At 45.9% G+C, this 25959-nt stretch overlaps 1 protein-coding gene across 2 annotated transcripts in view; it reads right to left on the reverse strand.

Moving 5' to 3' along the window:
• Window positions 1–25959, reverse strand: part of jam2a (junctional adhesion molecule 2a) — a 71490-nt gene that overhangs the window by 1597 nt on the left and 43934 nt on the right. For both annotated transcript variants that reach the window (XM_078233038.1, XM_078233039.1), the window contains exons 3-9: window positions 21406–21519; window positions 19761–19910; window positions 15534–15736; window positions 8332–8434; window positions 6390–6497; window positions 4027–4042; window positions 711–753 (exon numbers count right to left, since the gene is read on the reverse strand). In XM_078233038.1, the coding sequence (XP_078089164.1) occupies window positions 711–753; window positions 4027–4042; window positions 6390–6497; window positions 8332–8434; window positions 15534–15736; window positions 19761–19910; window positions 21406–21519 (737 nt within the window). The remainder of the gene's footprint in view (window positions 1–710; window positions 754–4026; window positions 4043–6389; window positions 6498–8331; window positions 8435–15533; window positions 15737–19760; window positions 19911–21405; window positions 21520–25959) is intronic.

Consider the following 25959-nt stretch of genomic DNA (forward strand, 5'->3'; position numbering starts at 1 on the left):
CCAATACAAGTATATCCTTTCTTCAAATGTGGAAACCAAACTGTACACAGGACTCCAGATGTGGTCTCAACAAAACCCTGTACATATATAACAAAACTTCTTTATTCTTGTACTCCAATCTCCTTGCAACAAAGACCATCATGTCATTAGCTTTCCTAATTGCTGCACCTGTATGTTAACGTTCAATATTCCTTCTCACAAGCAGACCTGACATCGACACGTTTCTCATCGTTTAAAAAATATTCTGCTTTTTTATTCTGATGACCGAAGGGAATAGCTTCACACTTCCCTACATTATAATCCAAGTGCCATCTTGTTGCCCATTCACCTAACGCGTCCAAATCTCTTTGCAGCCTCTCTGTGTGCTCCCCACAACTTATCTTTCTACCTCACTTGGTATCATCAGAAAACTTAGATGCATTACTCTCTGTCTCTTCATCTAAGTCATTAATATAGATTGTAAATAGCTTGAGGCCCCAGTACTGATCCTTGTGGTTATTCACTGCCTGCCAACATGACAAAGCCCCATTTATGCCCACTCGCTGACTCCCAGCTGTTAACCAATCCTCCATCTGTAATGATACATTGCACTCAATTCTGGGCCCTTATCTTGCCTATTAATCTTTTGTGCTGCACCCCACCGAATGCCTTTTGCAAATCAACAAATCCTCCCATACAAACAGCTGCACATCACATTATTTCAAACTTACTTCATTAACTGGAGGAGCAGTATTGTGCTTGGTGGCTTTTCCCCTGTGGAAACAAACAACAGGTAAGTACAGCATTGTCTAAGTGGAGGCGGTGGGGATGGAAATAGCGGGTGAATTCTTGGGTTAGGAATCAGGAAAACCAACAGTGTAGAGGAAATAACAATATTACATTTATATAGCACCTTTCACAATCTCAGGATGTCCCAGAGCACTGTACAGTCAGTGAAACACTTTTGAAGAGTAGTCACTCTTATAATGTTGGAAACGTGGCAGCCAATTTGCACACAGCAACCTCTCACAAAGGTAATGTAACAATGACCAGGTCATCTGTTTATCAGAGATATTTGCCAATGGAGGAATGGCTGGGATACCTGGAGGGAGGTCACGGTTGGCCCTTCTTGGAAATGTGATCTTTTACTTTAACAAATATGTGTAAATGTATTGTTTCAGGACAGACATTTCGTGAGCAAATAAATGTGCCACATCTGGATGGGATGAGCTTGATGGCCCAGAAGTTCTTTCCCTAACCTTTCCTTTGTGAATCTGGTAAAGAAAGAGATGTAGATAAAGTGGAGGCAAAGAGAAAGGCAATATCTAAATGCAGTTTCATTCTATCACCTTCTCAGGATGTTTGAAAATAGCTCACATGCAATTAATTAGGTGCAATGTGACTATGTGTGTGGCTTGCAAACTTCCATTCGCTGTGTGTGGACCGTTTGTTGCATTGTGCAGTCCTTTTAAGATTGCCCCTTGGCTATGCATCTTAAAAAGACTGCTGCTGACTGAAACTTACAGAATACTAAAAGGCCTGGATGCAGTGGACGTGGGGAAGATGTTTCCATTCAGAGGAGAGACTAGGATCTGAGGACACAGCCTCAGAGTAAAGGGACCACCCTTTAGAACTGAGATGAGGACGAATTTCTTCAGCCAGAGGGTGGTGAATCTATGGAACACATTGCCACAGAAGGTTGTGGAGGCCAGGTCATTGAGTGTATTTAAGACAGATAGGTTCTTGATTGGTAATGGGATCACAGGTAATGGGGAAAAGGTGGGAAAATGGGGTTGAGTTCATTTCATAATCCATCATTACGAAGTGCTTCGAAAGGTTAGTCATGACAAATCAATTCCAGCCTCCCAGACTGCCTGGATCCACTACAGTTCACCTATCGCTGCAACAGGTCCACAGCAGACACCATCACCCTGGCCCTGCACTCAACCCTGGAACACCTAGATAACAAAGACAGCTATGTCAGACTCCTATTCATAGACTACAGCTCAGCCTTTAACATCATTGTTCCTATGAGACTCATCTCCAAACTTTGTGGGCTAGGGCTCGGCTCCTCCCTCTGCAACTGGATCCGAGACTTCCTAACCCACAGACAGCAGTCAGTAAAGATAGGCAACAACAACTCCTCCACAATCTTCCTCAACACTGGTGCTGCGCAAGGTTGTGTCCTCAGCCCTCTACTATACTCCTTACACACCTTTGACTGTGTGGCCAAATTCCCCTCCAACTCGATTTTCAAGTTTGCTGATTGACATCACCAATGTGGGTCAGATCTTAAACAATGACGAGACAGAGTGCAAGAGATAGAGAATCTGATGAAATGGTGCATTGACAATAATCTCTCACTCAATGTCAACAAAACGAAGGAGATAATCGTCAACTTCAGGAAGCTTAGTGGAGGACATGCCCCTGTCTACATCAACTGGGATGAAGTAGAAATGGTCGAGAGCTTCAAGATTTTAGGTGTCCAGATCACCAACAGCCTGTCCTGGTCCCCCCATGCCGACACTATAGTTAAGAAAGCCCACCAATACCTCTACTTTCTCAGGAGATTAAGGAAATTTGGCATGTCAGCAGCGACTCTCACCAACCTCTACAGATGCACCATAGAAAGCATTCTTTCCAATTGTATCGCAGCTTGGTCTGGCTCCTGCTCTGACCAAGACCGCAATAAATTACAAAGGATCGTGAATGAAGCCCAGTACATCACTCAAAACAGCCTCCCATCCATTGATACTGTGTACGCTCCCCACTGCCTCGGAAAAGCAGCCAGCATAATCAAGGACCCCACGAACCCTGAACATCTCTCTTCCACCTTCTTCCATCAGAAAAAGATACAAAATTCTGAGGACATGTACCAAACGACTCAAGAACAGCTTCTTCTCCGCTGCCATCAGACTTTTGAATGTACCTACCTCGCATTAAGCTGACCTTTCTCTACACCCGAGCTATGACATTCTGCATCTTCTCCTTTCCTTCTCTATGTACAGTATGCTTTGTCTGTATCGCACGCAAGAAACAATATTTTTCACTGTATGCTAATACATGACAATAATAAATCAAATACATTTCGGCCATGATCGAATGGGGGAGCAACCTTGATGGGCTGAATGGCCTAGTTCTGCTCCTATATCTTATGGTCTTTTTCATGGCCTGCTTGTCCATGTGGCACATTTCTGATTGTTGTGCGGTCACATGCGTGTAGCTTAGTGGGAATGCAATTGCAGGTAATCTCATTATAGCAGCCAGCCATTATAAGTAGATGAAGTTTCCTTTCAGGCGTACTATGGATCAGTCATATGACTTCCCCAAACTCCATAAAGTGTTCATGTTTTATTTGCTTCGTTGTCCCTTACCTTCCTCTTCACAAGTCACTGGGGCAGAGAAAACTCGTTGAATGGAAAGATTTTTTTAAAGATCAAAGGTTTTGACAGTGTGAAAGGGGAAAGGCTATTTCCTCTGATTGGGGTGTCTATGGCAAGGCCATCAATTTAGAACTGTGAGGAGAGGGATGAGGAGGCATTTCCTTTTGCGGAGGATTGTTGGAGTGTGCAAAGTTTTGTCACAGGGTTGAAGGAGAGAGGGAAGTGCGTCCTTGGAGAGAAAGTTGGATGGAGCGAAGCAAAGTTATGGCAATGCAGCGGAACTGTAGGATGATGTACAGTAAGAAGTCTCACAACACAGGTTAAACTCCTACAGGTTTATTTGGTAGCACGAGCTTTCGGAGCGCTGCTCCTTCATCAGGTGAGTGTGACTCATCTGATGAAGGAGCAGCATTCCGAAAGCTTGTGATACCAAATAAACCTGTTGGAATTTAACCTGGTGTTGTGAGACTTCTTACTGTGACCACCCCAGTCCAACACCGGCATCTCCGCATGTAGGATGAACATTTGAGTTGCTCTAGTAAAGAGCTGGCACAGGCATGATGGACAGAGTGGCCTCCTTCCGTGCTTCCCTAATTGCCCTTGAACTCAGTGGCATGTTCAGCCATTTCAGAGGCCAGTTAAGGAAAAACACACAGTTACTTACTTGGATGGCCTCGAATCTGCGAATAGAGAAACAAACTAAAATTAATATGTGACAGACACAGATAACATTATGAATGGGAAATATATCTGTACTCCAACATGCATTGGAACAGATATAAACTAAACAACTAAATACAAGGAGAAGGAATGCTCTTACATAGGATTACATGGGATACACAGCACAGGCCATTCAGCCCAAACAGCCCATGCTGGTGTTTATGCTCCACCCAAGCCTCCTCCCAGGTTTCCTCATCTAAATCTACCATTGTAACCCTCTATTATCTTCTCCCTCATGTGCTTCTCTAGATTCCCATTAAATGCATTTATATTATTCATTTCAACCATTCTCTGTGGTATAGAGCTCCACATTCTTACCACTCTTTGGTTGAAGAAGTTTTTTTTCTGAATTCCCAATTGGATTTCTTGGTGACCATCTTATATTGATGACCTCTCGTTCTGCTCTCTATATCCACTCCATCAAAACCTTTCATAATTTTAAAGACCTCTATGATGTCACCCGTCAGCCATCTTTTCTCAAGAGAAAAGGCCCATTTTCTTTAAGTATACACATACATAAGGATATATACATATCCTTTCCTGAGAGATATACCCACATGTTTCTGGTGTATTCCTGTCAATCATTTCTGCACTCTCTGCAATGCCTCTACATTCTTTTTATAATAAAGTTTAAAGTTTATTTCTTAGCCTTAATATCGTCTCTTATAGGACATCACTCACACATCTTTTCAGTCGATGGAACTATTTTTTAGTATATTTATTAGTGTCACAAGTAGGCTCACATTAACACTGCAATGAAGTTACTGTGAAAATCCCCTAGTCGCCACACTCCAGCGCTTGTTCGGGTACACTGAGGGAGAATTTAGCACGGCCAATGCATCTAACCAGCACATCTTTCGGACTGTGGGAGGAAACTGGAGCATCTAGAGGAAACCCAAGCAGACACAGGGAGAACGTGCAAACTCCACACATCAGTGACCCAAGCTGGGAATCAAACCCTGGGCCCTGGCACTGTGAGGCAGCAGTGCTAACCACTGTGCCACCCATATGGTGTTCAGAACTGCACACTGTGCTGTAAGTTAGGTTTAACCAAGGTTCCACACTGTTTGAGCATAACTTCCTGACTTTTCAATTCTATCCCTCCAGAAATCAAGTCGAGTGCTTGTTTCTTTATAAGACCTTGCTAACCTGTGGTGCAACCTTGAGCGATCACTGCATTTATTCTCAAGATCCCTTTGTCCCTCTACCCCACTGAACCTTTCACCTTCCAGGTAATAAGTGACCTCCTTATTCTTCCTACCAGCCTCACATTTATCTGTGTTGAACTTAATTTTCCAATTATTTATCCATTGTGCACATTTATTAACGTTTCCTGCAATTTGTTGCAGTCCTTCTCAGTACTGACTAACCCCTTCAATTTGGCGTCATCCATAAATTTAGAAATGCAAATTGTGAACATCAGTGGTTCCAGCATTGATCCTGGTGAAACATGGCAAGAAGTCTCACAACACCAGGTTAAAGTCCAACAGGTTTATTTGGAATCAGGAGCTTTCGGAGTGCAGCTCCTTCCTCAGATGAGTGTGACTCACCTGATGAAGGAGCAGTGCTCCGAAAGCTCGTGCTACCAAATAAACCAGTTGGACTTTAACCTGGTGTTGTGAGACTTCTTACTGTGCCCACCCCAGTCCAAAGCTGGCAACTCCACACCCTGGAGAAACATGACTACCTTTACTCACACACTCTACTTTCTGTCTTGAAGCCAGTGTAGCAATCCATTCTGCTACTTGTCGCTTGGCTGTACATTCTCTGACCTTATTCATTAGTCTATCATGGAGTATCCTATAGATCGCCTTTTGAAAATTCAGATGAGTTACATCTGCTACATTACCACTGTCTAGTCTCTACATTACCTCCTCAAAAAATTCAATTAGGTTGATCAAGGAAGAATTTTCCTCTTGAAATCCATGCCGACTATTCCTTTTTATATTTTTCATTTCTAGAGGGGATGTTGTTTGATGAAAAAAATGCACAAGAAAAATCATCACAATATGTAACAAAGCTCATTTAACCAGCTTTCTGCATCAAACACTTCCTCTTCCCCAGCTTAAATCTTTCCCCATTCTCCCTTCAATGCCTGGTCTCTCAATGGCAGTGTGCTTCTATGGACTTCATTAGTCTGGTCTCACTGGCCATCCTCCATGCGTGAGAGTTGGCATCACCTGGCGATTTGACTGTGGAAGTCAGTGCAACCCAACCCATTTGCATAGGAGTTCCACGTCAAGCTCGCAGGATATGAATCATATCTTAACATTCCTCCACAGACCCAGGAAACAAGACATTACTCACTCCCTAAGTAACCCTTTCTGTGGGCGTAGTACATTCCAAAACCACACAGCGACAGCACCGAGGCGATGATTATTACGGTGATGACGATTGCACCGACGTCAAGATCATCTGTGAACAAGTGTGGAGGGCGAGTTTGAATCAGTCTCAAAAATGGACAATATGAAGAAAAAAGGAAGAATGCGCATTGGTATAATGACTTTCACAACCTCACAATGCCCCAGAGTTACTTGAACAGGTGTTTTATCACAACTTTATGAATACTCTTAATAGAAGGTGGCGAACTTCAATATTAAGTATAAACTCATTCAAAATGAAAATACACAGTTATTAGTGCTTTCCACCTCCAATGCTTTAAAGCTTTGTTTAAAGTCTGTTCTTTAGTGTCACAAGTAGGCTTACATTAACACTGCAATGAAGTTACTGCGAAAATCCCCTAGTCACCACACTCCAGTGCCTGTTCGGGTACACTGAGGGAGAATTTAGCATGGCCAACGCACCTGACCAGCACGTCTTTCGGACTGTGGGAGGAAATCGGAGCACCCGGAGGAAACCCAGGCAGACACAGTGAGAACGTGCTGACTCCTCACGGGTAATGACCCAAGCTGGGAATCGGGTCCCCTGGCGCTGTGAGGCAGCAGCGCTAACCGCTGTGCCACTCCTTTGCACCTCGCTTTTGTGGTATAGTAATTGTTTTAGTGTAGGAAACCAATCTGCGCACGGTAAGGTTCAACAAACGGCAATGTAATGTTACCCAGATCACCTGACCGTTTGTTTACACTGATGTTGGTTGAGGGGAAAATGATGGCCGGGAAACCAGGGGTAACTCCCCTGCTGTACTTTGAAATAGTGCCAAGGGATCTTTTACATCCACCTGAGGGGGCAGACGTAATACCTCATCCAAAAGACAGTTGTTCTGAGAATGCAGCACTCCCTCTGTACTGCACTGAAGTGTCAGCCTAGATTTGTATTAGAGTCTCTGGGGTGGCGTAAACACACAACCTTTTGACTCAAAAACAAGGGCGATGTCTACTGAGCTGTCACACCGCTGACAGTTACGTACTGAAATAGTGAAGATGGGATTTGCGACAAATAGATATTTGTAAATTTACAAAGGTTTCTGATATGGTGAATAGGGAAAATTTATCTTCTATGATCAGGGAGTCAGTGACATTGAGTTATCACTGTTGTTAAAGGAGGGGGTGGGGAGAGGAATTAGGGGAATATTCTTTACCCAGTAGGTTGTGGGTGGGTGGAGTGCTTTGGCACAGGGTCTGGTTAAGGAAAAGGCCACTGTATCTATACGGGAGATAAATAAAGCAGACAGAAGAAGTCGCAAGGGCAATAGGAGAGAGCAGGAGAGTGGGTTATTCATAAAGAGCCAACACAGACGCTGAAAGGTCTTCTCCTCTGCTGCAAACTCTCTCTCTATCCTCGGTTGCTCTCGATGCTTGTTGTTGGGGTGATAGTGGGAGAGTCTAGGGATTTTAAATACAAGATAGTTGCCAATAAATCGAAGAAGGAGTTCAGGGGAAGAAAAATGTGGTGCGAATGTAGAGCTTATGGAGTAATAATCTGGAGGCACTCCAGGGGAATCGGGATAAACACACGAGGGGGAAAAGAATCGAAGGACATGTTGATAGGATGAGTTGAAGCTAGTGGGAAGAGGATTGTTTGGAGCATATACATACACAAATCTGTCAAGCCAAATGGCCTGCTTCTGTTCTGTCAATTTTATGTAATTTCTGATTTAGATGCTAAAATACTTCGAACTGAGTCAAGCTGACAAGCAAAAGATACAAAAGATCATTGTAGTGTAATTTCAACCCATTAAAAAAATCTTTTGTTCGACTGGGTTCATGACAAAGAACCACTTTCTTTCTTTAACCCGCGGTACAAGATAAAGGGAAATGGACGATTCAGGTACAAAAGCGACAGCACTCACTGATTTGCATGTATTGAGCAGAACATTTCTTTGGGCCACCAGCCTTATTTTTCGCCTCACAATGGTATGATCCACTGTTAGTCTTTCTGACAGGGTTAAATGTCTGTCAAAGTTAAAAGAAAGAATTACACAGAGAATGAAGATAGTCGCTTGGGTATCATCTTCACCTGGTTTCCATTGCATTGAGAGCGGGTTCCCAAGGGGGGAGGGAAGCCACTGTTCTAGTGCTGGGTTCCTAGACTTTGCATAATTTTTAGTAGTTATGATTGGACAGTATGAGCAGGATTTTAATTTTAAAAATTTCACTTGTGAAAGCAGATCTGTTTTCATAATGCACAGAACCGGCCCCCCCCCTCCCCCAAACCCCGCCCCCGCCCTCCTCCCACTCAACCATAAGATACAGGCTAGGGACTGGGCAATAAGTGGACACCCAGGGTGAACTGTATATTATTTAAAGTTTATTTATTAGTCACAAGTAAGGCTTACATTAACACTGCAATGAAGTTACTGTGAAAATCCCCTAGTCGCCACAGTCCGGCGCCTGTTTGGGTCAATGCGCCTAACCAGCACGTCTTTCAGAATGTGGGAGGAAACCGGAGCACCTGGAGGAAACCCACACAGAAAGAGGGAGAACGTGCAAAATCCACACAGACGGTGGCCCAAGCCGGGAATTGAACCTGGGCCCCTGGCGCTGTGAAACAGCAGTGCTAACCACTGTGCTACCATGCTGCCCCGGTGTTTTTTTGGGTGTTTGTCTGTATTCAGGTGGTGGGTCTTAACTGGAGATTCAGTTGTGTTCCTATATTTGGGAACAGATCGACACTGTTGTTGTGGGGCTGGAGTTTTGTGATATATAAAGTGCGTCTCTGTAAATAAAACATTGTATAAAGGCTCCAGTGCACCCTGTACTGCTTGCTATCTGAGTTGTAACACTCAATCTCAAGGATGACAGTCACTATCAACCGGGGGAGATGGTGGTGTAGTGGTAATGTCACTGGACTCGAAACCCAGGTTTCAAATCCCATCGCGGCTGGTGGAATTTAAATTGAAAGCTGGTCAATCAGTAATGCTGAAACTATCGATTACTGTAAAACTCCATCTGGTTCATTAGAAGGAAATCTCCTATCCTTACCTGATCTGACCGACATGTGACTCCAGAGCCTCAGCAATATGGCTGACTCTTAACTGCTCTCTCAAGCCACTCACTTCAAGGGCAATTAGGGATGGGTACCAAATGCTGGCCTTGCCAGCGACACTCACACTCCATGAAGCAAAATTGTAAAAACTGTTCTTGGCATGTAGGTCACCCTGGCAACGCCCTCCTTCTTTGTGGTATTCCACGAAATTGCCTCTTGGACCCAAAAGCAATCAAACAAGCTCTAGGAGATCCCCCTTTGTCTTATATCCGTGACATCTTTGTCAATTTCTTCCTTGCTCTGACCTATCCCTGTTCTCCTATTCTGCCCGACCTCCTCCACCCACCTCTCCGACTATATAAACCATCACATTTCTACCTCTCTTCAGCTCTGCAGAAGGGTGATATGGGCTTGAAACGTTAACTCTGTTTCTCTCTCCACAGATGCGGCCAGACCTGCCGAGTTTATCCAGCATTTTCTGCTTTTCTTTAAGCTCTTGGAGACAGCAATTTCTCATTGACACCCCAATGACCCACCAGTAGGTATGATGGACACTCAACCAGATAAGTTTCTTAACACCTGTAGGGAAACTGCAGCCGCTGATGTGCCAGCGATGTATTTCAGAGGTCGATACCCATCTCCGGAAAGTAGTGTCTTCTATCCTCTAACCTGGTTCTATGCTCGTAACTTACAGTCATGTCTCTTGACCTCCCTAATCATTTTTTTAGTTTATTTATTAGTGTCACAAGTAGGTTTACATTAACACTGCAATGCAGTTATTGTAAAAACCCCCCAGTCGCCACACTCCGGCACCTGTTCGGGTACACTGAGGGAGAATTTAGCATGGACAATGCACCTAACCAGCAAGGTCTTTTGGACTGGAGCACCCGGAGGAAACTCACACAGACACAAGGAAAACATGCAAACTCCACACAGACAGTGACCCAAGCCGGGAATCGAACCTGGGTCCCTGGCACTGTGCCACCGTGCCACCCCTATCTCGCTCAAATAGTTCATCCACTCAAAGTCTAATCCCTTTGAGTTTTGATTGTGGAAATAATGAAGGGAAAAGGCCCAGATCTCTTGGCACATCATGGTTATTGAGGTGAAGTGCCAACCTGGTGGACCTTTCCTCAGGTTTCCACATCACCCACAATGTGAGGAGACCAAAACTTGACACAGACTACTCATCAATGTCAGATTGCAAAGTCGGGTTTTGGGAGGTCCTTGTAGGCAGAGCAGGAAAACAGCTCTTCTGTTGCTGAAATTGGGAGCTTCTCAAATTCCAGGGGATGTGCCAGGAATGAACAAGCCTGCTGCAGTTCTGTGGATACATTAGCCTGTGACTAAGCCTCTCACATGGATAATAGCAACTTGTGACTCAGCCTGTGTCATCCCCAGACACGCCAACTCTTGTGAACTGATCATGAGAGACATGATTTCTCAGTCAAATCCAGGCTCCCCATGATCTTGAGAGAGGAGAGCAAAATCTTTTACATTTTTCTGCTATTCGCGATGGAGACCTGGATCAGACTGGAACCTGCCGTTCTCCATCAGCTCAGACATTACAGAAGCCCGAGAGAGCTGGATTAATTCTTTGTCATAATTTTCAAATGTGTGCATGTTTTGTTTAATCCTCTAACACCAAAGCTTCTCACTTTTCTTCAGTCTTCATTATGTGCAGGTTAGGTGGATGGGCCCTTAGTGTCCCAAGGTGTGTAGGTTAGATGGATTAGCCATGCTAAGTGTGTGGGGTTACAGGGATGAGGGGTGGGGGGGGGGGGGGGGGGGCGCGGTGGTTAGGGTTAGGAGCCTGGGTAAGATACTCGATCAGAGAGCTCGTGCAAATTCGATGGACTGAATGGTCTCTTCAGAACTTTTTGGATTCTATGATGGTTCCTCATTCAACAAAGACAGTCCCAACTCAGTTCTTTCTACTCGATCTGTTTTTTAAAAACAAAAAAGGCTCTCTAAAACACTTCTAGAACATAGAACATAAAACATAGAACAGTACAGCACAGAACAGGCCCTTCGGCCCACGATGTTGTGCCGACCTTCATCTGAAACCAAGATCAAGCTATCCCTACCATCCTGGTGTGCTCCATGTGCCTATCCAATAACCGCTTAAATGTTCCTAAAGTGTCTGACTCCACTATCACTGCAGGCAGTCCATTCCACACCCCAACCACTCTCTGCGTGAAGAACCTACCTCTGATATCCTTCCTATATCTCCCACCATGAACCCTATAGTTATGCCCCCTTGTAATAGCTCCATCCACCCGAGGAAATAGTCTTTGAACGTTCACTCGATCTATCCCCTTCATCATTTTATAAACCTCTATTAAGTCTCCCCTCAATCTCCTCCGCTCCAGAGAGAACAGCCCCAGCTCCCTCAACCTTTCCTCATAAGACCGACACTCCAAACCAGGCAGCATCCTGGTAAATCTCCTCTGCACTCTCTCCAGCGCTTCCACATCCTTCTTATAGTGAGGTGACCAGAACTGCACGCAATATTCCAAATGCGGTCTCACCAAGGTCCTGTACAGTTGCAGCATAACCCCACGGCTCTTAAACTCCAACCCCCTGTTAATAAAAGCTAACATACTATATGCCTTCTTCACAGCTCTATCCACTTGAGTGGCAACCTTTAGAGATCTGTGGATATGGACCCCAAGATCTCTCTGTTCCTCCACAGTCTTCAGAACCCTACCTTTGACCCTGTAATCCACATTTAAATTAGTCCGACCAAAATGAATCACCTCACATTTATCAGGGTTAAACTCCATTTGCCATTTTTCAGCCCAGCTTTGCATCCTATCTATGTCTCTTTGCAGCCTACAACACCCCTCCACCTCATCCACTACTCCACCAATCTTGGTGTCATCAGCAAATTTACTGATCCACCCTTCAGCCCCCTCCTCTAAGTCATTAATAAAAATCACAAAGAGCAGAGGACCAAGCACCGATCCCTGCGGCACTCCGCTAGCAACCTGCCTCCAGGTTGCTAGCGGAGTGCCGCAGGGATCGGTGCTTGGTCCTCTTCCACTATGTCTTTCCTTTCCTAACCTACTCATTATTTTTAAAACTTATCCCTCACTGTTTTTCACTCTCCAATATAAAGCACTTTGAGATGTATTCCTGCACTAGAGCTCTGATAGAATTACAAATTCTTGTCTCACAGTACTGCCGCCCAGAGAGACAGTGGGGAATGTATCCAGGGCTGCCCCTCAGGGAAAGGGTGGGCTTCCTGATGTTAAAGGCAGGTCAGGATAGAGCACTTGGGGGAGGAGCAAACTTCAGGGAGGGAGTGTAACCCGATCTGGAAACATAGAAACTAGAAGCACGAGTTGGCCATTCGGCCCTTTGATCCTGCTCCGCCATTCATTTTGATCATGGCTGATCATCAAATTCAATATCGTGATCCTCCTTCCTCCCATATCCCTTGATCCCTTTATCCCCAAGAGCTACATCTAATTTCTTCTTGAGATCAGACAACGTTTTGGCCTCAACTACATTCTGTGGGAGTGAATTCCACACATTCACCACCCTCTGGGTGAAGAAATTTCTCCTCACCTCAATTATAGAGTCATAGAGTTTACAGCATGGAAACAGGCCCTTTGGCCTAACTTGTTCATGCCGCCCCTTTTTTAACCCCTAAGCTAGTCCCAATTGCTCACCTTTGGCCCATATCCCTCTATACCCATTTTACCCATGTAACTGTCCAAATGCTTTTTAAAAGTCAAAATTGTACCCGCCTCTACTATTCCTCTGGCAACTTGTTCCAGACACTCATCACCCTCTGTGTGAAAAAATTGAACCTCTGGACCCTTTTGTGTCTCTCCCCTCTCACGTTAAATCTATATCCTCTAGTTTTGGACTCCCCTACCTTTGGGAAAAGATATTGACTATCCAGCTGAAATATGCCCCTCTATTTTATAAACCTCTATAAGTTCATCCCTAAGCCTCTTACGCTCCAGAGAAAAAAGTCTCAGTCTATCCAGCCTCTCCTTATAACTCAAACCATCAAGTCCCGGTAGCATCCTAGTAAATCTTTTCTGCACTCTTTCTAGTTTAATAATATCCTTTTTATGATAGGGTGACCAGAATTGTACACAGTATTCCAAGTGTGGCCTTACCAATGTCTTGTACAACTTCAACAAGACGTCCCAACTCCTGTATTCAATGTTTTGACTGATGGAACCAAGCATGTCGAATGCCTTCTTCACCACTCTGTCCATCTGTGACTCCACTTTCAAGGAGCTATGAACATCTACCCCGAGATCTCTTTGTTCTACAACTCTCCCCAACACCCTACCATTAACTGAGTAAGTCCTGCCCTGGTCCAATCGACTAAAATGCATCACCTCACATTTATCTAAATTAAACTCCATCTGCCATTCGTCAGCCCACTGTCCCAATTGACCAAGATCCCGTTGCAATCCTACATAATCTTCTTCACTATCCACTATGCCACCAATCTTGTGTCCTCTGCAAACTTACTAACCATGCCTACTAATTTCTCACCCAAAACATTAATATAAATGACAAACAACAGTGGACCCAGCACCGATTCCAAAAGGTTTATGCCATAGCCTCAAACCATGACCCCTAGTTCTGGACTCACCCACCATCGGGAACATTCTTTCTGAATCTACCTTGTCTAACCCTGTTAGAATTTTATAAGTATCAATGAGATCCCCTCTCACTCTTTTAAACTCCAGTGAATATAATCCTAACCAACTTAGTCTCTCCTCATATGACAGACTTGCCATCCCAGGAATCAGCCTGGTAAACCTTTGCTCTACTCCCTCTGTAGCAAGAACATCCTTCCTCAGATAAGGACACCAAAACTGCACATAATACCCCAGGTGTGGCCTCACCAACGCCCTATACAATTGCATCAAAACATCCCTGCAAAGTGGCCAACGTCCCAACCCTTCCTGCCTAAGGCCCAAGCAGAGTGACCTGCCAGGTTTCCCCCACCACACCGACCCTGTTCCCCCCCCCCTCCTATTTCTCAACTCCTCCTGCTGGCCTCAAAATTGAGGTGGGGTGGGAAGTACCCTTCAATTGATCATTAAAGGGCTTCAATAGGGGCAAGGGAGGGTAGGCCGCCCCAGGCCTCTTGTAAAGCTTTGGACAGATCGGGGTGGATGAGATGGCACCACGGAGGCCGCATCTTATTTTGCGGAGGGGTCTGAAGCTGGCACCTCTGACAGTGCAGCATCAACTCAGTACCGTAGATGCTGCCGCCTCCAGAGCAGAGTGCTCCCTAATATTTTTCTTATTCATTCAGGGATGTGAGGGTCACTGACATGACCAGCATTTAGTTGTCCGATTGCCCTTGAGGTGGTCAGCTACCCTCCTGAATTGCTGCGGTGTATCTGGTTTGATTTTCCTGTAGTTGTTTGACCCAACTGAATGGCTTCCTCAGCCTTTTCAGAGGCAACCACGTTGCTGTGGGTCTGCAGTCTCACCGGGTAAGGAAGACAAGAAGCACATCAGTGTAATCGGATGGGCGGTTACAACAATTGATGATATCGTCGTGGACACCATTATTCAGACAAGTTTTCAATTCCAGATCTTTTTTGAATTAATTGATTAAATTTAAATTCCATTAGCTGCTGTTGTGGGATTCAAACCCATGTTGCCAGAGCATTAGCCCGGGCCTCTGGATTACTAGTCCAGTGATGTCACCATCTCCTCCCAAAAATCAGATGTTTTAAACTTTCAACCACATTCAATCAAAGCAAGAACAAGTGAGATAATTATTTTAAGCCTCTCTATCAACCAGTCTCACAGCACCAGGTTTAAGTCCAACAGGTTTATTTGGGATCACGAGCTTTCGGAGCGCTGTTCCTTCCTCAGGTGAGTGATGAATCACCTGAGGAAGGAGCAACGCTCCAAAAGCTAATGATTCCAAATAAACCTGTTGGACTTTAACCTGGTGTTGTGAGACTTCTTACTGTGTTTACCCCAGTCCAACGCCGGCATCTCCACATCATCTCTATTAACCGGAACAGGGTGCCCAGAACTTGACTCAATTCCCCAAATGTTTCCCTTTACCAGAACTCCAGTCTTTTGGTTCACTGTGTAGGATGTGTTGATGAAGGCCAAATCCTTAGCAGGACGCTCCAGCAGTATTTTGTTGTCTTTGTACCAGGTGTAATCGGACGGAGGCGACCCCTCTGACTCCTTGCAGGTCAACACCACCCTGGACCCCGACATCGCAGAGCTCGGAATTTTACACGTGGGAACAGCTGGCGGCACTGGTAACAAGAGAGTAGTGATGAAGTGGGCATTGCCACGTAAGTCACCAAAAATCTATACATGTGTTTAAAATAGTTCAGTGTGTACAAAGTGCAAGAAGCACCGCAGCAACTCGCCAAGGCTCCATCCCAACCTGCGACCTCTACCAACTAAAAGGAGGTACAGCAGCAGATACATGAGAACACCACCACTTGTGAGTTCCCCATCAAGCCACTCACCAACCTGACTTGGAAATGTATCGCCGCTCCATCATTGTCACATAGTCAAAATCCAGGACGGCTTAATGCGTGTTATCTATAACCACATGGGTGGGAGGTGGGGGGGGGGGGGGTCAGTTGACTAGACGACTAGCGTGTGGTTCACAGTATCACCAACAACATGGGCTCAGTTCTCATTCTGGCTGAGGTGGATTTGGGGCCAGCCTCCTTGCCTTGCTGCTGAGACTGGAAGGCAGCGGCAAATCACCACTGGCAAAAAACTGCCAAGGAAACGTTTCAGAATGAAGCTTTAATGATGAACAAGCTAGGGGTCTGTCTCTGGGCAAAACACACAGGAATAAATGAATGCCACGTGGATGGCAGCAGTTTGAGAATGTGACTCACGACAACCTTCTCAAGAGCAAATAGGGGACAGACAATAAAATTTGACCGTTCCAGTGATGCCCACATCCCATAAAGGAAGAATTGAAAAATAGCACCCCGAATGTTGTAAATGTCCCAACGTGATTCAGAGGAACATTGTCATCAAAGTATGCCACCAAGCTACATAAAAATATACAGGACAGATGACCAAAGGTTTGGCCAGAAACCATGGCCTTGTGTCTACTTTCCTGCCGGCATCTATAACCCTCGACTCTCTCTCAGAACAAAAATCTGTCTTAACTCAGCCTTGAATATATTCAATGGCCCAACCTTCATCGCTCTTTGGAGTCAAGAATTCCAAAGATTTAACAACCCTTTGACAGAAAACATTCCTCCACACCTTCACTATGAATGGAAAGCCTTTATTCTGAAAAGGCCCCTTATTCCAAACATCCTTATGAAGGAGGGAAAGTCCACATCTGGAATACAGTGTGCATTTATGGTCTCCATATTTAAGAAAGGATACACTTGCATTGGAGGCAGTACAAGATTATGAGTGGCATGGACAGAGTGGATGGTCAGATGCTCTTTCCTAGGGTAGAAAAGTCGAGTACTAGGGGACATAGGTTTAAGGTGCGTGGGGAAAAGTTTAGAGGAGATGTGCGAGGCAAGTTTTCTTTTACACAGAGGGTGGTGAAGGTCTGGAATGCGTTGCCCGGGGAGGTGGTGGGAGCAGTTACGATAGCGGCATTTAAGGGGCAACTGGACGAATATATGACTAAGATGGGAATGGAAGGATACGGACTCTGCAAGTGCATACGGTTTTAGCTTACACAGGCATCGTGATCGGCGCAGGTTTGGAGGGCGAAGGGCCCGTTCCTGTGCTCTACTGTTCTTCTTTGTTCTTCTTTTCTTTGTACAGCGAAGGTTGATTGGATTGGCCGCTGGAACGAGGGGCTTGTCCTATGATGGAGACTGAGTTGGTTTATATTCTCTGGAGTTTAGACGAATGAGAGGCGATCTCATTGAAACTTAAAAATTCTGAAGGAACTTGTGAGGGTAGATGCTGAGAGGTTGTTTCCGTCAGTTAGGGGCATAGTCTCAGGGTTTAGGAGATGGGGAGAAATTACTTCACTCAGGCAGTTATGAATCTCTGGAATTCTCCATCCCTGAGGGTTTTGAATACCCTATCTTTGAATATATTTGAGAATAGGACAGACAGAATTTTGGTCTCTCAGAGAGTTGAGGGATATGGGGAATGGACAGGAAAATGGAGCTGAAGTCCAGGTTCAGCCATATTGAATGACGGAGTAGGTTTAAAGGGCAGCCTGGTCCACTCCTGCTCCCATTTCTGGAGCTCTTGATAAAGCAGCTGAAGATGGTTGGACCTCTTCACTGCACCATTTTCCCAGCACCTCTGAACAACATCTTCAACCACTGAACTATTTTTGAAAGCAGCCACTATGAACAGTATGATCCTGATATTGGTAGGGTTTATTAAGGGAAGAACATTGGCCAAGATAGTGGGAGAACCCTCAGCTCTCCTTCCAATAGTGTAAAGGAATGATTCAGGTGATCACCTGAATCATGGAATCAGATCATGGTGCAACACTTCACCTGAAGGGCAGACTAAACCTACTGAAAAACTGCTTCCATTGATATTGTTAAGCTATTAAGACATTGTTAAGCTATTAAATCACAATCTAAACTCACAGAGGCTGGGTATGAGAGCCTCGTGGTTATGGGACTGGATGGGCTACCCAGAGAATAATGGAGAGTAGGTGAGATTAGGCAGATGGTGTAGCCTGTGGTTGATCTACCCCACTGAGGCTGAAAATGACCACCCTCACCCTACCCTAAATTGTATTAAAGCCAGAAATAGGGATTGGGTGCAGTGCCATTTCAGCACCAGCAGAGGACAGTGCAGCACCACAGATGAGAACATCGCTGACCACTTGACCACGTCACACAGTCCGACCGCATTTTAAATCACCCCAGCGATTTTACTGCCAACACTCTCCCTGTAAGGTTTCTTGTAGTATGTCACACACTTTGGCCAAATAATTTCTTCCTATTATATGTAAATGTCTTAAACTTATTTTTCACTTGTTTACATTTAAGTTTTTGGAATCACACAGCACAGGAGGAGGCCTTTTGGCCCATCATGTCTTCGTGAAAGAACTATCCCTCCCGTTCTGTGCCCAAATCAGTGCAAATGTATTTCTTTTGAAGTATGTGTCCAATTTCCCTCCAAGAATTACAATTAATTCTGCCTCCAGGTCATAGCAACTTACTGCATTAAAAACAAATCTCTGAAATAACTCCTCCGAGGCCAGTGTCTCTTCACCAAACCTAAGGTTTATTTATATGGTCAGCAACACTCAGACAGGTACTTCCTCGTACAGAGTATAAACCCAGAGTGTCAGCAACACTCCACACCATATACACAGGCAGGGCTCCCTGACTGGGCAAGCCATTACTGCCTTAATCTGGGAGCTCATATTCTAAGAGGTCCACATTGTGGACATTGTAAAAGTCATTACAATTTCCTCCTGTTCCCTCTGGTTTCTTTGGTGATTTTCTCAAAACTGTCCCCTCTGATTACAAAAACATGGTAAGTGAGCTGGATTGTGAGGGGGGGGGGTTCACAATGACACGGTTGTAAGCATTGCTGCCTCACAGCTCCAGAGACCTGGGTTCGATTCCCAGCTTAGCTCGGGTCACTGACTGCGCAGCTTGCACATTCTCCCCCTGTCTGTGTGGGTTTCCTCCGGGTGCTCTGGTTTACTCCCACACTCCAAAGACGTGCGGGTTAGGTGCATTGGCCGTGCTAAATTGCCCCTTTGTGTCCCAGGATGCATAGGTTAGAGGGATTAGCAGGGCAAATATGTGGGGTTATGGGAATAGGGCCTAGGTGGGATTGTTGTCGATGCAGACTCGGTGGGCCAAATGGCCTCCTTCTGCACTGTAGGGTTTCGATGATTCTGAGGCTTAAGATGGTTTCGGCATGGTTGCCGGTGAGTTTGTAGAGGAGTGTGAAGGGGGAGGTGGACAGACATCTGGAAACTCGACAGCGAGTTCACACTGGGGAGACCATTCACCTGCTCCCAGTGTGGGGAGGGATTTAACCGCTCGTTCACCTTGCTTAGACACCAGTGAGTTCACAAGTAGCTGCAGTGATTGGGTTTGCTGTGAATCACATCCAGGATTAAGACATGTTCAGTGGACTCTTATTTCTGCTGGTGTTAATAAACTCCAACCTAGTTATTGTGGTTAATATTCTTGATAAATGCCAAATAAATCATATTTTTGTTGGGCAAAAAAAGAAGCAAGGCTCTCTGACAACCAGGCCACCTGTATGCAGATGCTGACTGGAAAATTCTGGATTGCTTGTTTAAAAAACAAAATAACCTTTGACCCTGCGCGGACCATCGCTGCTCACCGAGGACAGAGAGTTTGATATCTATTTCTGCAAAGACCACCTTGTCCTCCTTGGCTGCCACTTCACAGCGATAGGTTGCCATGTCTGCCCGGGTCACCTTATGCAGTCTGATGCTGGAATCTCTGACCTCTGCCCGATCGATATATTTCTCTTCAAGAGGGATAAGAGACAGAGAAATAAATGTTTGAAAAGATTAAAAGGAAATAAAAAGTGCATTCACACATCAGCTTTCACAACCAGCGAGTTACATTTGTTGGCAAACTGGGCAGCCAATTGGTGCACAGGAAGCTCCCATATATAGCAAGGAATGAGATCAATTGTCAGCCATTGATTGGTGTACAATATCCTGTGGCATTATTTTGCAGAAGAGCAGGGGAGATCTCCTTGTGACTTCAAAATAATGCACTGGAATCTTCTACAAAAATCTGAGAGAGTAAATCCCATACTCAATGTCTTGTCCAAAAGACAGAATTGGCTTTCATAGATTCTGCTGTGACCTGTTTCTTCATCACCCCTGGTCTCACCAGGCTCCTCTGGTCAACTTCTCAGTGGCACAGTGGTTAGCATTGCTGCCTCACAGCGCCAGGGACCTGGGATCAATTCCAGCCTTGGATGATTGTCTGTGTGAAGTTTGCACATTCTCCCCGTGTCTGCATGGGTTTCCTCCAGGTGCTCCGGTTTCCTCCCACACTCCAAAGATGTGCTGGTTAGGTGGATTGGCCGTGCTAAATTGCCCCTTAGTGTCAGAGGGATTAGCAGGGTAAATACGTTGGGTTATGGGGATAGGGCCTGGGTGGGAGTGTTGGCAGTGCAGGCTTGATGGGCCAAATGGCCTCCTTCTGCACTGTGGGGATTCTATGATTCTATCTGGAGGTGGGTCTACACCAATGCTGCCTTTACCCATCACCATCACATTGCCCATTTAGACTGTCTCCAGGGCCCGCCTGTGAAGAAACGCTTGTGTTCCCCACCACTCCAGCCTTACCACACTCCCCGAGCTCCATCTTCAGCCGGTGCATTGGTTGAACTCCCCCAAATCCTTTGCAGATTTTCAAAAGGCTTTCTCAGTGCTTCTCAGACACCCGCTGCTGTTCCAATAATGACATTGCTACTCTTTATATCTGCAGCACCGCTGCAGTTAGTTTCGGCTCTCCCAAACAACCTTTCCCGTGACCATTTGTTTCCCTCATGTCCTCTTGCTGAACTGACAGAATCCTCCCTCCAACCATTTCCCCTCCAGCACGATCCCTTCCCCAGCCAAACCTATCAGTTAAATTCTCCAACTCATTCCTACCCATTGTTTTTTATTCATTTGTGGGACATGGGTGTCGCTGGCTGGGCCAGCATTTATTGCCCATCCCTAGTTACCCTTGGAGGGCAGTTGAGAGTCAACCACATTGCTATGGCTCTGGAATCACATATAGGCCAGACCGGGTAAGGATGGCAGATTTCCTTCCCTAAAAGACATCCTTCCGTTTCAATCCCCGAATACCATCTCTCGAGTCCGATCTCTCCCAACCTGTGCTCATCCCATCCAATCTTTCCCAACCTGTGTCGTCTCAATTTTGTTCTGCCGGCAGGGGGGGGGGGGTGGGTGGGGGGGGGGCGGTGAGATAGAGCAGTTCGCTTGCGATATCAAACATACCGGTGAGTGAACCATCAAAGTACACGAAGGAGACATCATTTCCTACGATTTTCTTCCACTCCAGCCGAGGTTTGCCCTTTCTTTCCATTCGGTAGTTGCAGGAGAGTTCTGCCACTGCAAACAACAAGCTTAAAATAGTGAGAGTGGGAATAAACAAAGAACAAAGAAAAATACAGCACAGGAACAGGCCCTTTGGCCCTCCAAGCCTGCACCGATCACCATGCCCTAGCCAAACTAAAAAACCTTCTGCCCTTACTCGGTCCGTATCCCTTTATTCCCTCCCTATTCATGTACTCATCCATATGCTTCTTAAATGTTGCTATTGTGCCTGCTTCCACCACCTCCTCTGGCAGCGCGTTCCAGACACCCACCACTCTCTGTGAAAAATTTCCCCCACTCATTTCCCTTAAACTTTTCCCCTCTCACCATGAACCTGTGCCCCCTTGCAATTGACACTTCCATCCTGGGGAAAAAGCCTTTGACTATCCACCCTGTCTACGCCTCTCATAATTTTGTAGACCTCTATCAGTTCTCCCCTCAGCCTCTGTCTTTCCAGTAAAAACAGTCCAAGTTGATTTAACTTCTCCTCATGGTCAACGGGCTCGAGAACAGGCAACAGCCTGGTGAAGCTTCTTTGCTCTCTCTCCAAAGCTTCCACATCCTTCTGGTAGTGTGGTGACCAGAACTGCACACAATACTCCAAATGCAGCCTAATCAAGGTTATATATAGCTGCAAGATGATTTCCCAACTCTTGTACTCAATACCCCGGCTGATGAAGGCAAGCATGCCATATGCCTTCTTAATCACGTTGGCCACCTGTGGTGCCACGTTTAGGGAATGGTGGACCTGTACACCCAGATCCCTTTGTAACGGGCAGCATGGTAGCACAGTGGTTCGCACTGCTGCCTCATTGCGCCAGGGACCCGGGTTCGATTCCCGGCTTGGGTCACTGTCTGTGTGAAGTTTGCACATTTTCCCCGTGTCTGCATGGATTTCCTCCAGATGTTCCGTTTTCCTCCCACAGTCCAAAGATGTGCGGGTTAGGTGGATTGGCCATGCTAAATTGTCCCTTAGTGTCAGGGGGATTAACAGAGTAAATGTATGGGGTTCTGAGGATAGGACCTGGGTGGGATTGTGGTCGGTGCAGACTCGATGGGCTGAATGACCTCCTTCTGCATTGTATAATTCTATGATAGAGGAGCCCAGCACAACAGTGCAAAAGATAAGGCTGATGCATTTACAGCAATCTTCAGCCAGAAGTGTCAAGTGGATGATCCATCTCAGTCTCCTCCAGAGATCCCCAGCATCACAGATGCCAGTCTCCATCCAATTTGATTCACTCCATGTGATAAATGTCAGAAGGCACTGCAATTACTGACATTCTGACAATAGTGCTGAAACTTGTTCTCTAGGCTAGCTGGGCCCCTAATCAGAATATCAGGGCCTACAGCCCTAGTGACGCAAAGGCCTTGTGTCTTAAGGAATGTCCTTAATGCCCATTATCTAACTATACAGTTGCATCAACAATAGGATGTCTCTGTGATCTGAACTGGATATACATGTCCTTCGACCTTCCAACCACACACTTAAGTGAGAGGTCAGACATGAGTTAATGACCTGCTTTAGTTCTACATCAAGTGAACAACAATAACAAGCACTTTGCATTTATATAGCACCTTTAATGTAGTAAAGCATCCCAAGATCCTTCTCTGGAGTGTTATCAAACAAACTTTGACACAAAGTCAAGTAAGGAGATGACCAAAATCTTGGTTGAAGAGTTAGGTTTTTAAGGAGCGTCTTAAAGGAGGAAAGAAAGGTTGAGAGGTGGAGAGGGGTAGGGAGGAGAATTCCAAAGCTGGGGCCTTGGCCATCAGTGGTGCAGTGATTAAAATCGGGGATGCTCGAGAGCTCAGAATTATGGCAGTACGGATATTTTGGAGAGTTGTTGGGCTGGCGGAGATTAGAGAGGTAGGGAGGGATGAGGTGTTGAAGGAATTGGAAACAAAAGAGAACTTTAAAAATCAATGTGTTGCTGGACCGGGGGCCAGTGAGTACAGGGATAGTGGATGTTGGAATTCGGACAGCAGAGATTTGAGTTCAGGTTCGCAGGCAATGCAACATACAGAGCAAGACCACACAATGGAAATCAGTGCGACTGGTGTCCGGGTATTGATACAAAACATTAAAAAAGCTCCACCTCTGCATTGCGGGAAGATATCGTGCTCGACTTAAATTGATACATTTCTAACCACTCCCTCATTCATTTTAAGCTTCTCTTCAGCCTTTTCTGGGATGACTGCCACATAGCCTTTTGTTCTAAAAACCTGGCTGATTGCCTGTTTCCTCATCCCCTATTTGGCTGTGTTTGGTCAGAAACAGATTGGATGCTATCCAACGCACTGGGTGTGAGGTACATTTCATTTCTAAGACAGCACAATGAACTGCCTGTTATTTACAGTCGATGGGAAAACAACATCAAAGCCAGCTCACTAGCATCTTAACTGCTTGCTGCCTCTGAGCTGTACATCCTAAAAAGTACTTGCATAAATACAACTATCAGTAACTTCCTCTGTCCCCCTCCCCCATCACACCCAGATTGCCTCAGAGGGGGGACTTCCGCCCACATCTGGGGAGAAGTCCCACCTGACTGCTGCTGGCCAATCAAATGGCTGGAAGCTGTCTCGTCCCAGCAGCTCCACCAGGAGCGGTGTTCAGAGCTGGAACTGCAACCACTGCTCCCAATGACGAGGAAATCATAGAAATCATAGAAACCCTACAGTGCAGAAGGAGGCCATTCGGCCCATCAAGTCTGCACCGACCACAATCCCAACCAGGCCCTACCCCCACATATTTACCCGCTAATCCCTCTAACCTACGCATCCCAGGACGCTAAGGGGCAATTTTTAACCTGGTCAATCAACCTAACCCACACATCTTTGGACTGTGGGAGGAAACCGGAGCACCCGGAGGAAACCCACGCAGACACGAGGAGAATGTGCAAACTCCACACAGACAGTGACCCGAGCCGGGAATCGAACCCAGGACCCTGGAGCTGTGAAGCAGCAGTGCTAACCACTGTGCTACCATGCCGCCCATTAAATTAAACCTGAGGAGCTATGAAGCTGGCTGAGAAAAGTTGGGAGTTTCGCCGTGAGGCCCCAGCGAGAGAGGTGGAGGACGGGTTTAGCAGATTGATGAGGGAAGACACCTTAGGGGGAGGGGAGATGTGAGCAGCCTGCACCCTATGGAAGCTACCCCCCCCCCCCCCACCGCCCCCCCCTCCCCCCACCACCCCCCTCACTCCCCGCCTTCAACCCTGGAACAAGGCCACTGGATTTCACCTGGCAGCCACAACACGCGGTCTGATAAAATACCAGAGGCGACTGGAAGAGGTCCTCAAGTAGCCATAATATCCTCAATGGGCCCAAGGTTGGGCAGGAGCACATCAGCCATGATTGAATGGCAGAGCGGACTCAATGGGCTGGATGACCAAATTCTGCTCCTATATCTTATGAACTTATAAGGTTGCCCAATGCCTCCCATCATCGCTGGTAAAATGCCAGTGGCATTGGGTGGGCAACGGGTATGTACACAACCCACACAACAAAACGAGGCATAATATTCATTAATTGAGAAATAGTGGCTGCTAATTCAATTAAGGATAGATGAGCTATTGGAATCATGCTGTGCGATATTAATAACAAACACATTGCTTTTCCTTATTGTTAAGCACCCCCACACAGTCCAAAGATGTGCGGGTTAGGTTGATTGGCTGTGCTAAATTGTCCTTTGGTGTCCCAAGATGTGTAGGTCAGGGGGATTTGCAGGGTACATTCCTGGGGTTATGGGGATAGAGGCCGAGTGGGATTGTGGTCGATGCAGGCTCGGTGGGCCAAATGGCCTCCTTCTGCACTGTAGTGATTCTATGATTCTAAAACAAATAATGAACCCACTCACCCCAAACAAGTCCACACATCTGCTTCAATAATGGGTAGGTGGATTTCACATGAATGTTCGTGACAAACATCACACAGCACATTTTCATCTTTTAAATTCTTTGCATATTTGAAGTAAATGAAACCAGCAAGTCACCTTTCTTTACAGTCACAGCATATAACACTTTCAATGTAGTAAAAGAACCCAAGGCAATGTTCAGGAGGGCTATTAAACAATGTGTGACACTGAGCCAAAGAAAGAGACAGTAGGACAGGTGACCAAAGATGGAGGTTTGCAGGAAGGAAAAAGAAGTGGAGAGATTAGGTGGAGAGAAGTGGCGGCATTGCTGCCTCACAGTGCCAGGGGCCTGGGTCCAATTCCTGGTTTGGGTCACTGTCCGTGTGGAGTTTGCATGTTCTCCCCGTGTCTGCGTGGGTTTCCTCCGGGTGCTCCAGTTTCCTCCCACACTCCAAAGATGTGCGGGTTAGGTGGATTGGCCGTGCTAAATTGCCCCTTTGTGTCAGGGGGACTAGCTAGGGTAAATGCATGGGGTTATGGGGATAGGGCCTGGGGGAGATTGTGGTTGGTGCAGACTCGATGGGCCGAATGGCCTCCTT

The sequence above is a fragment of the Mustelus asterias genome, chromosome 17 (assembly GCF_964213995.1).
Source record: "Mustelus asterias chromosome 17, sMusAst1.hap1.1, whole genome shotgun sequence".
Classification (NCBI taxonomy): domain Eukaryota; kingdom Metazoa; phylum Chordata; class Chondrichthyes; order Carcharhiniformes; family Triakidae; genus Mustelus; species Mustelus asterias.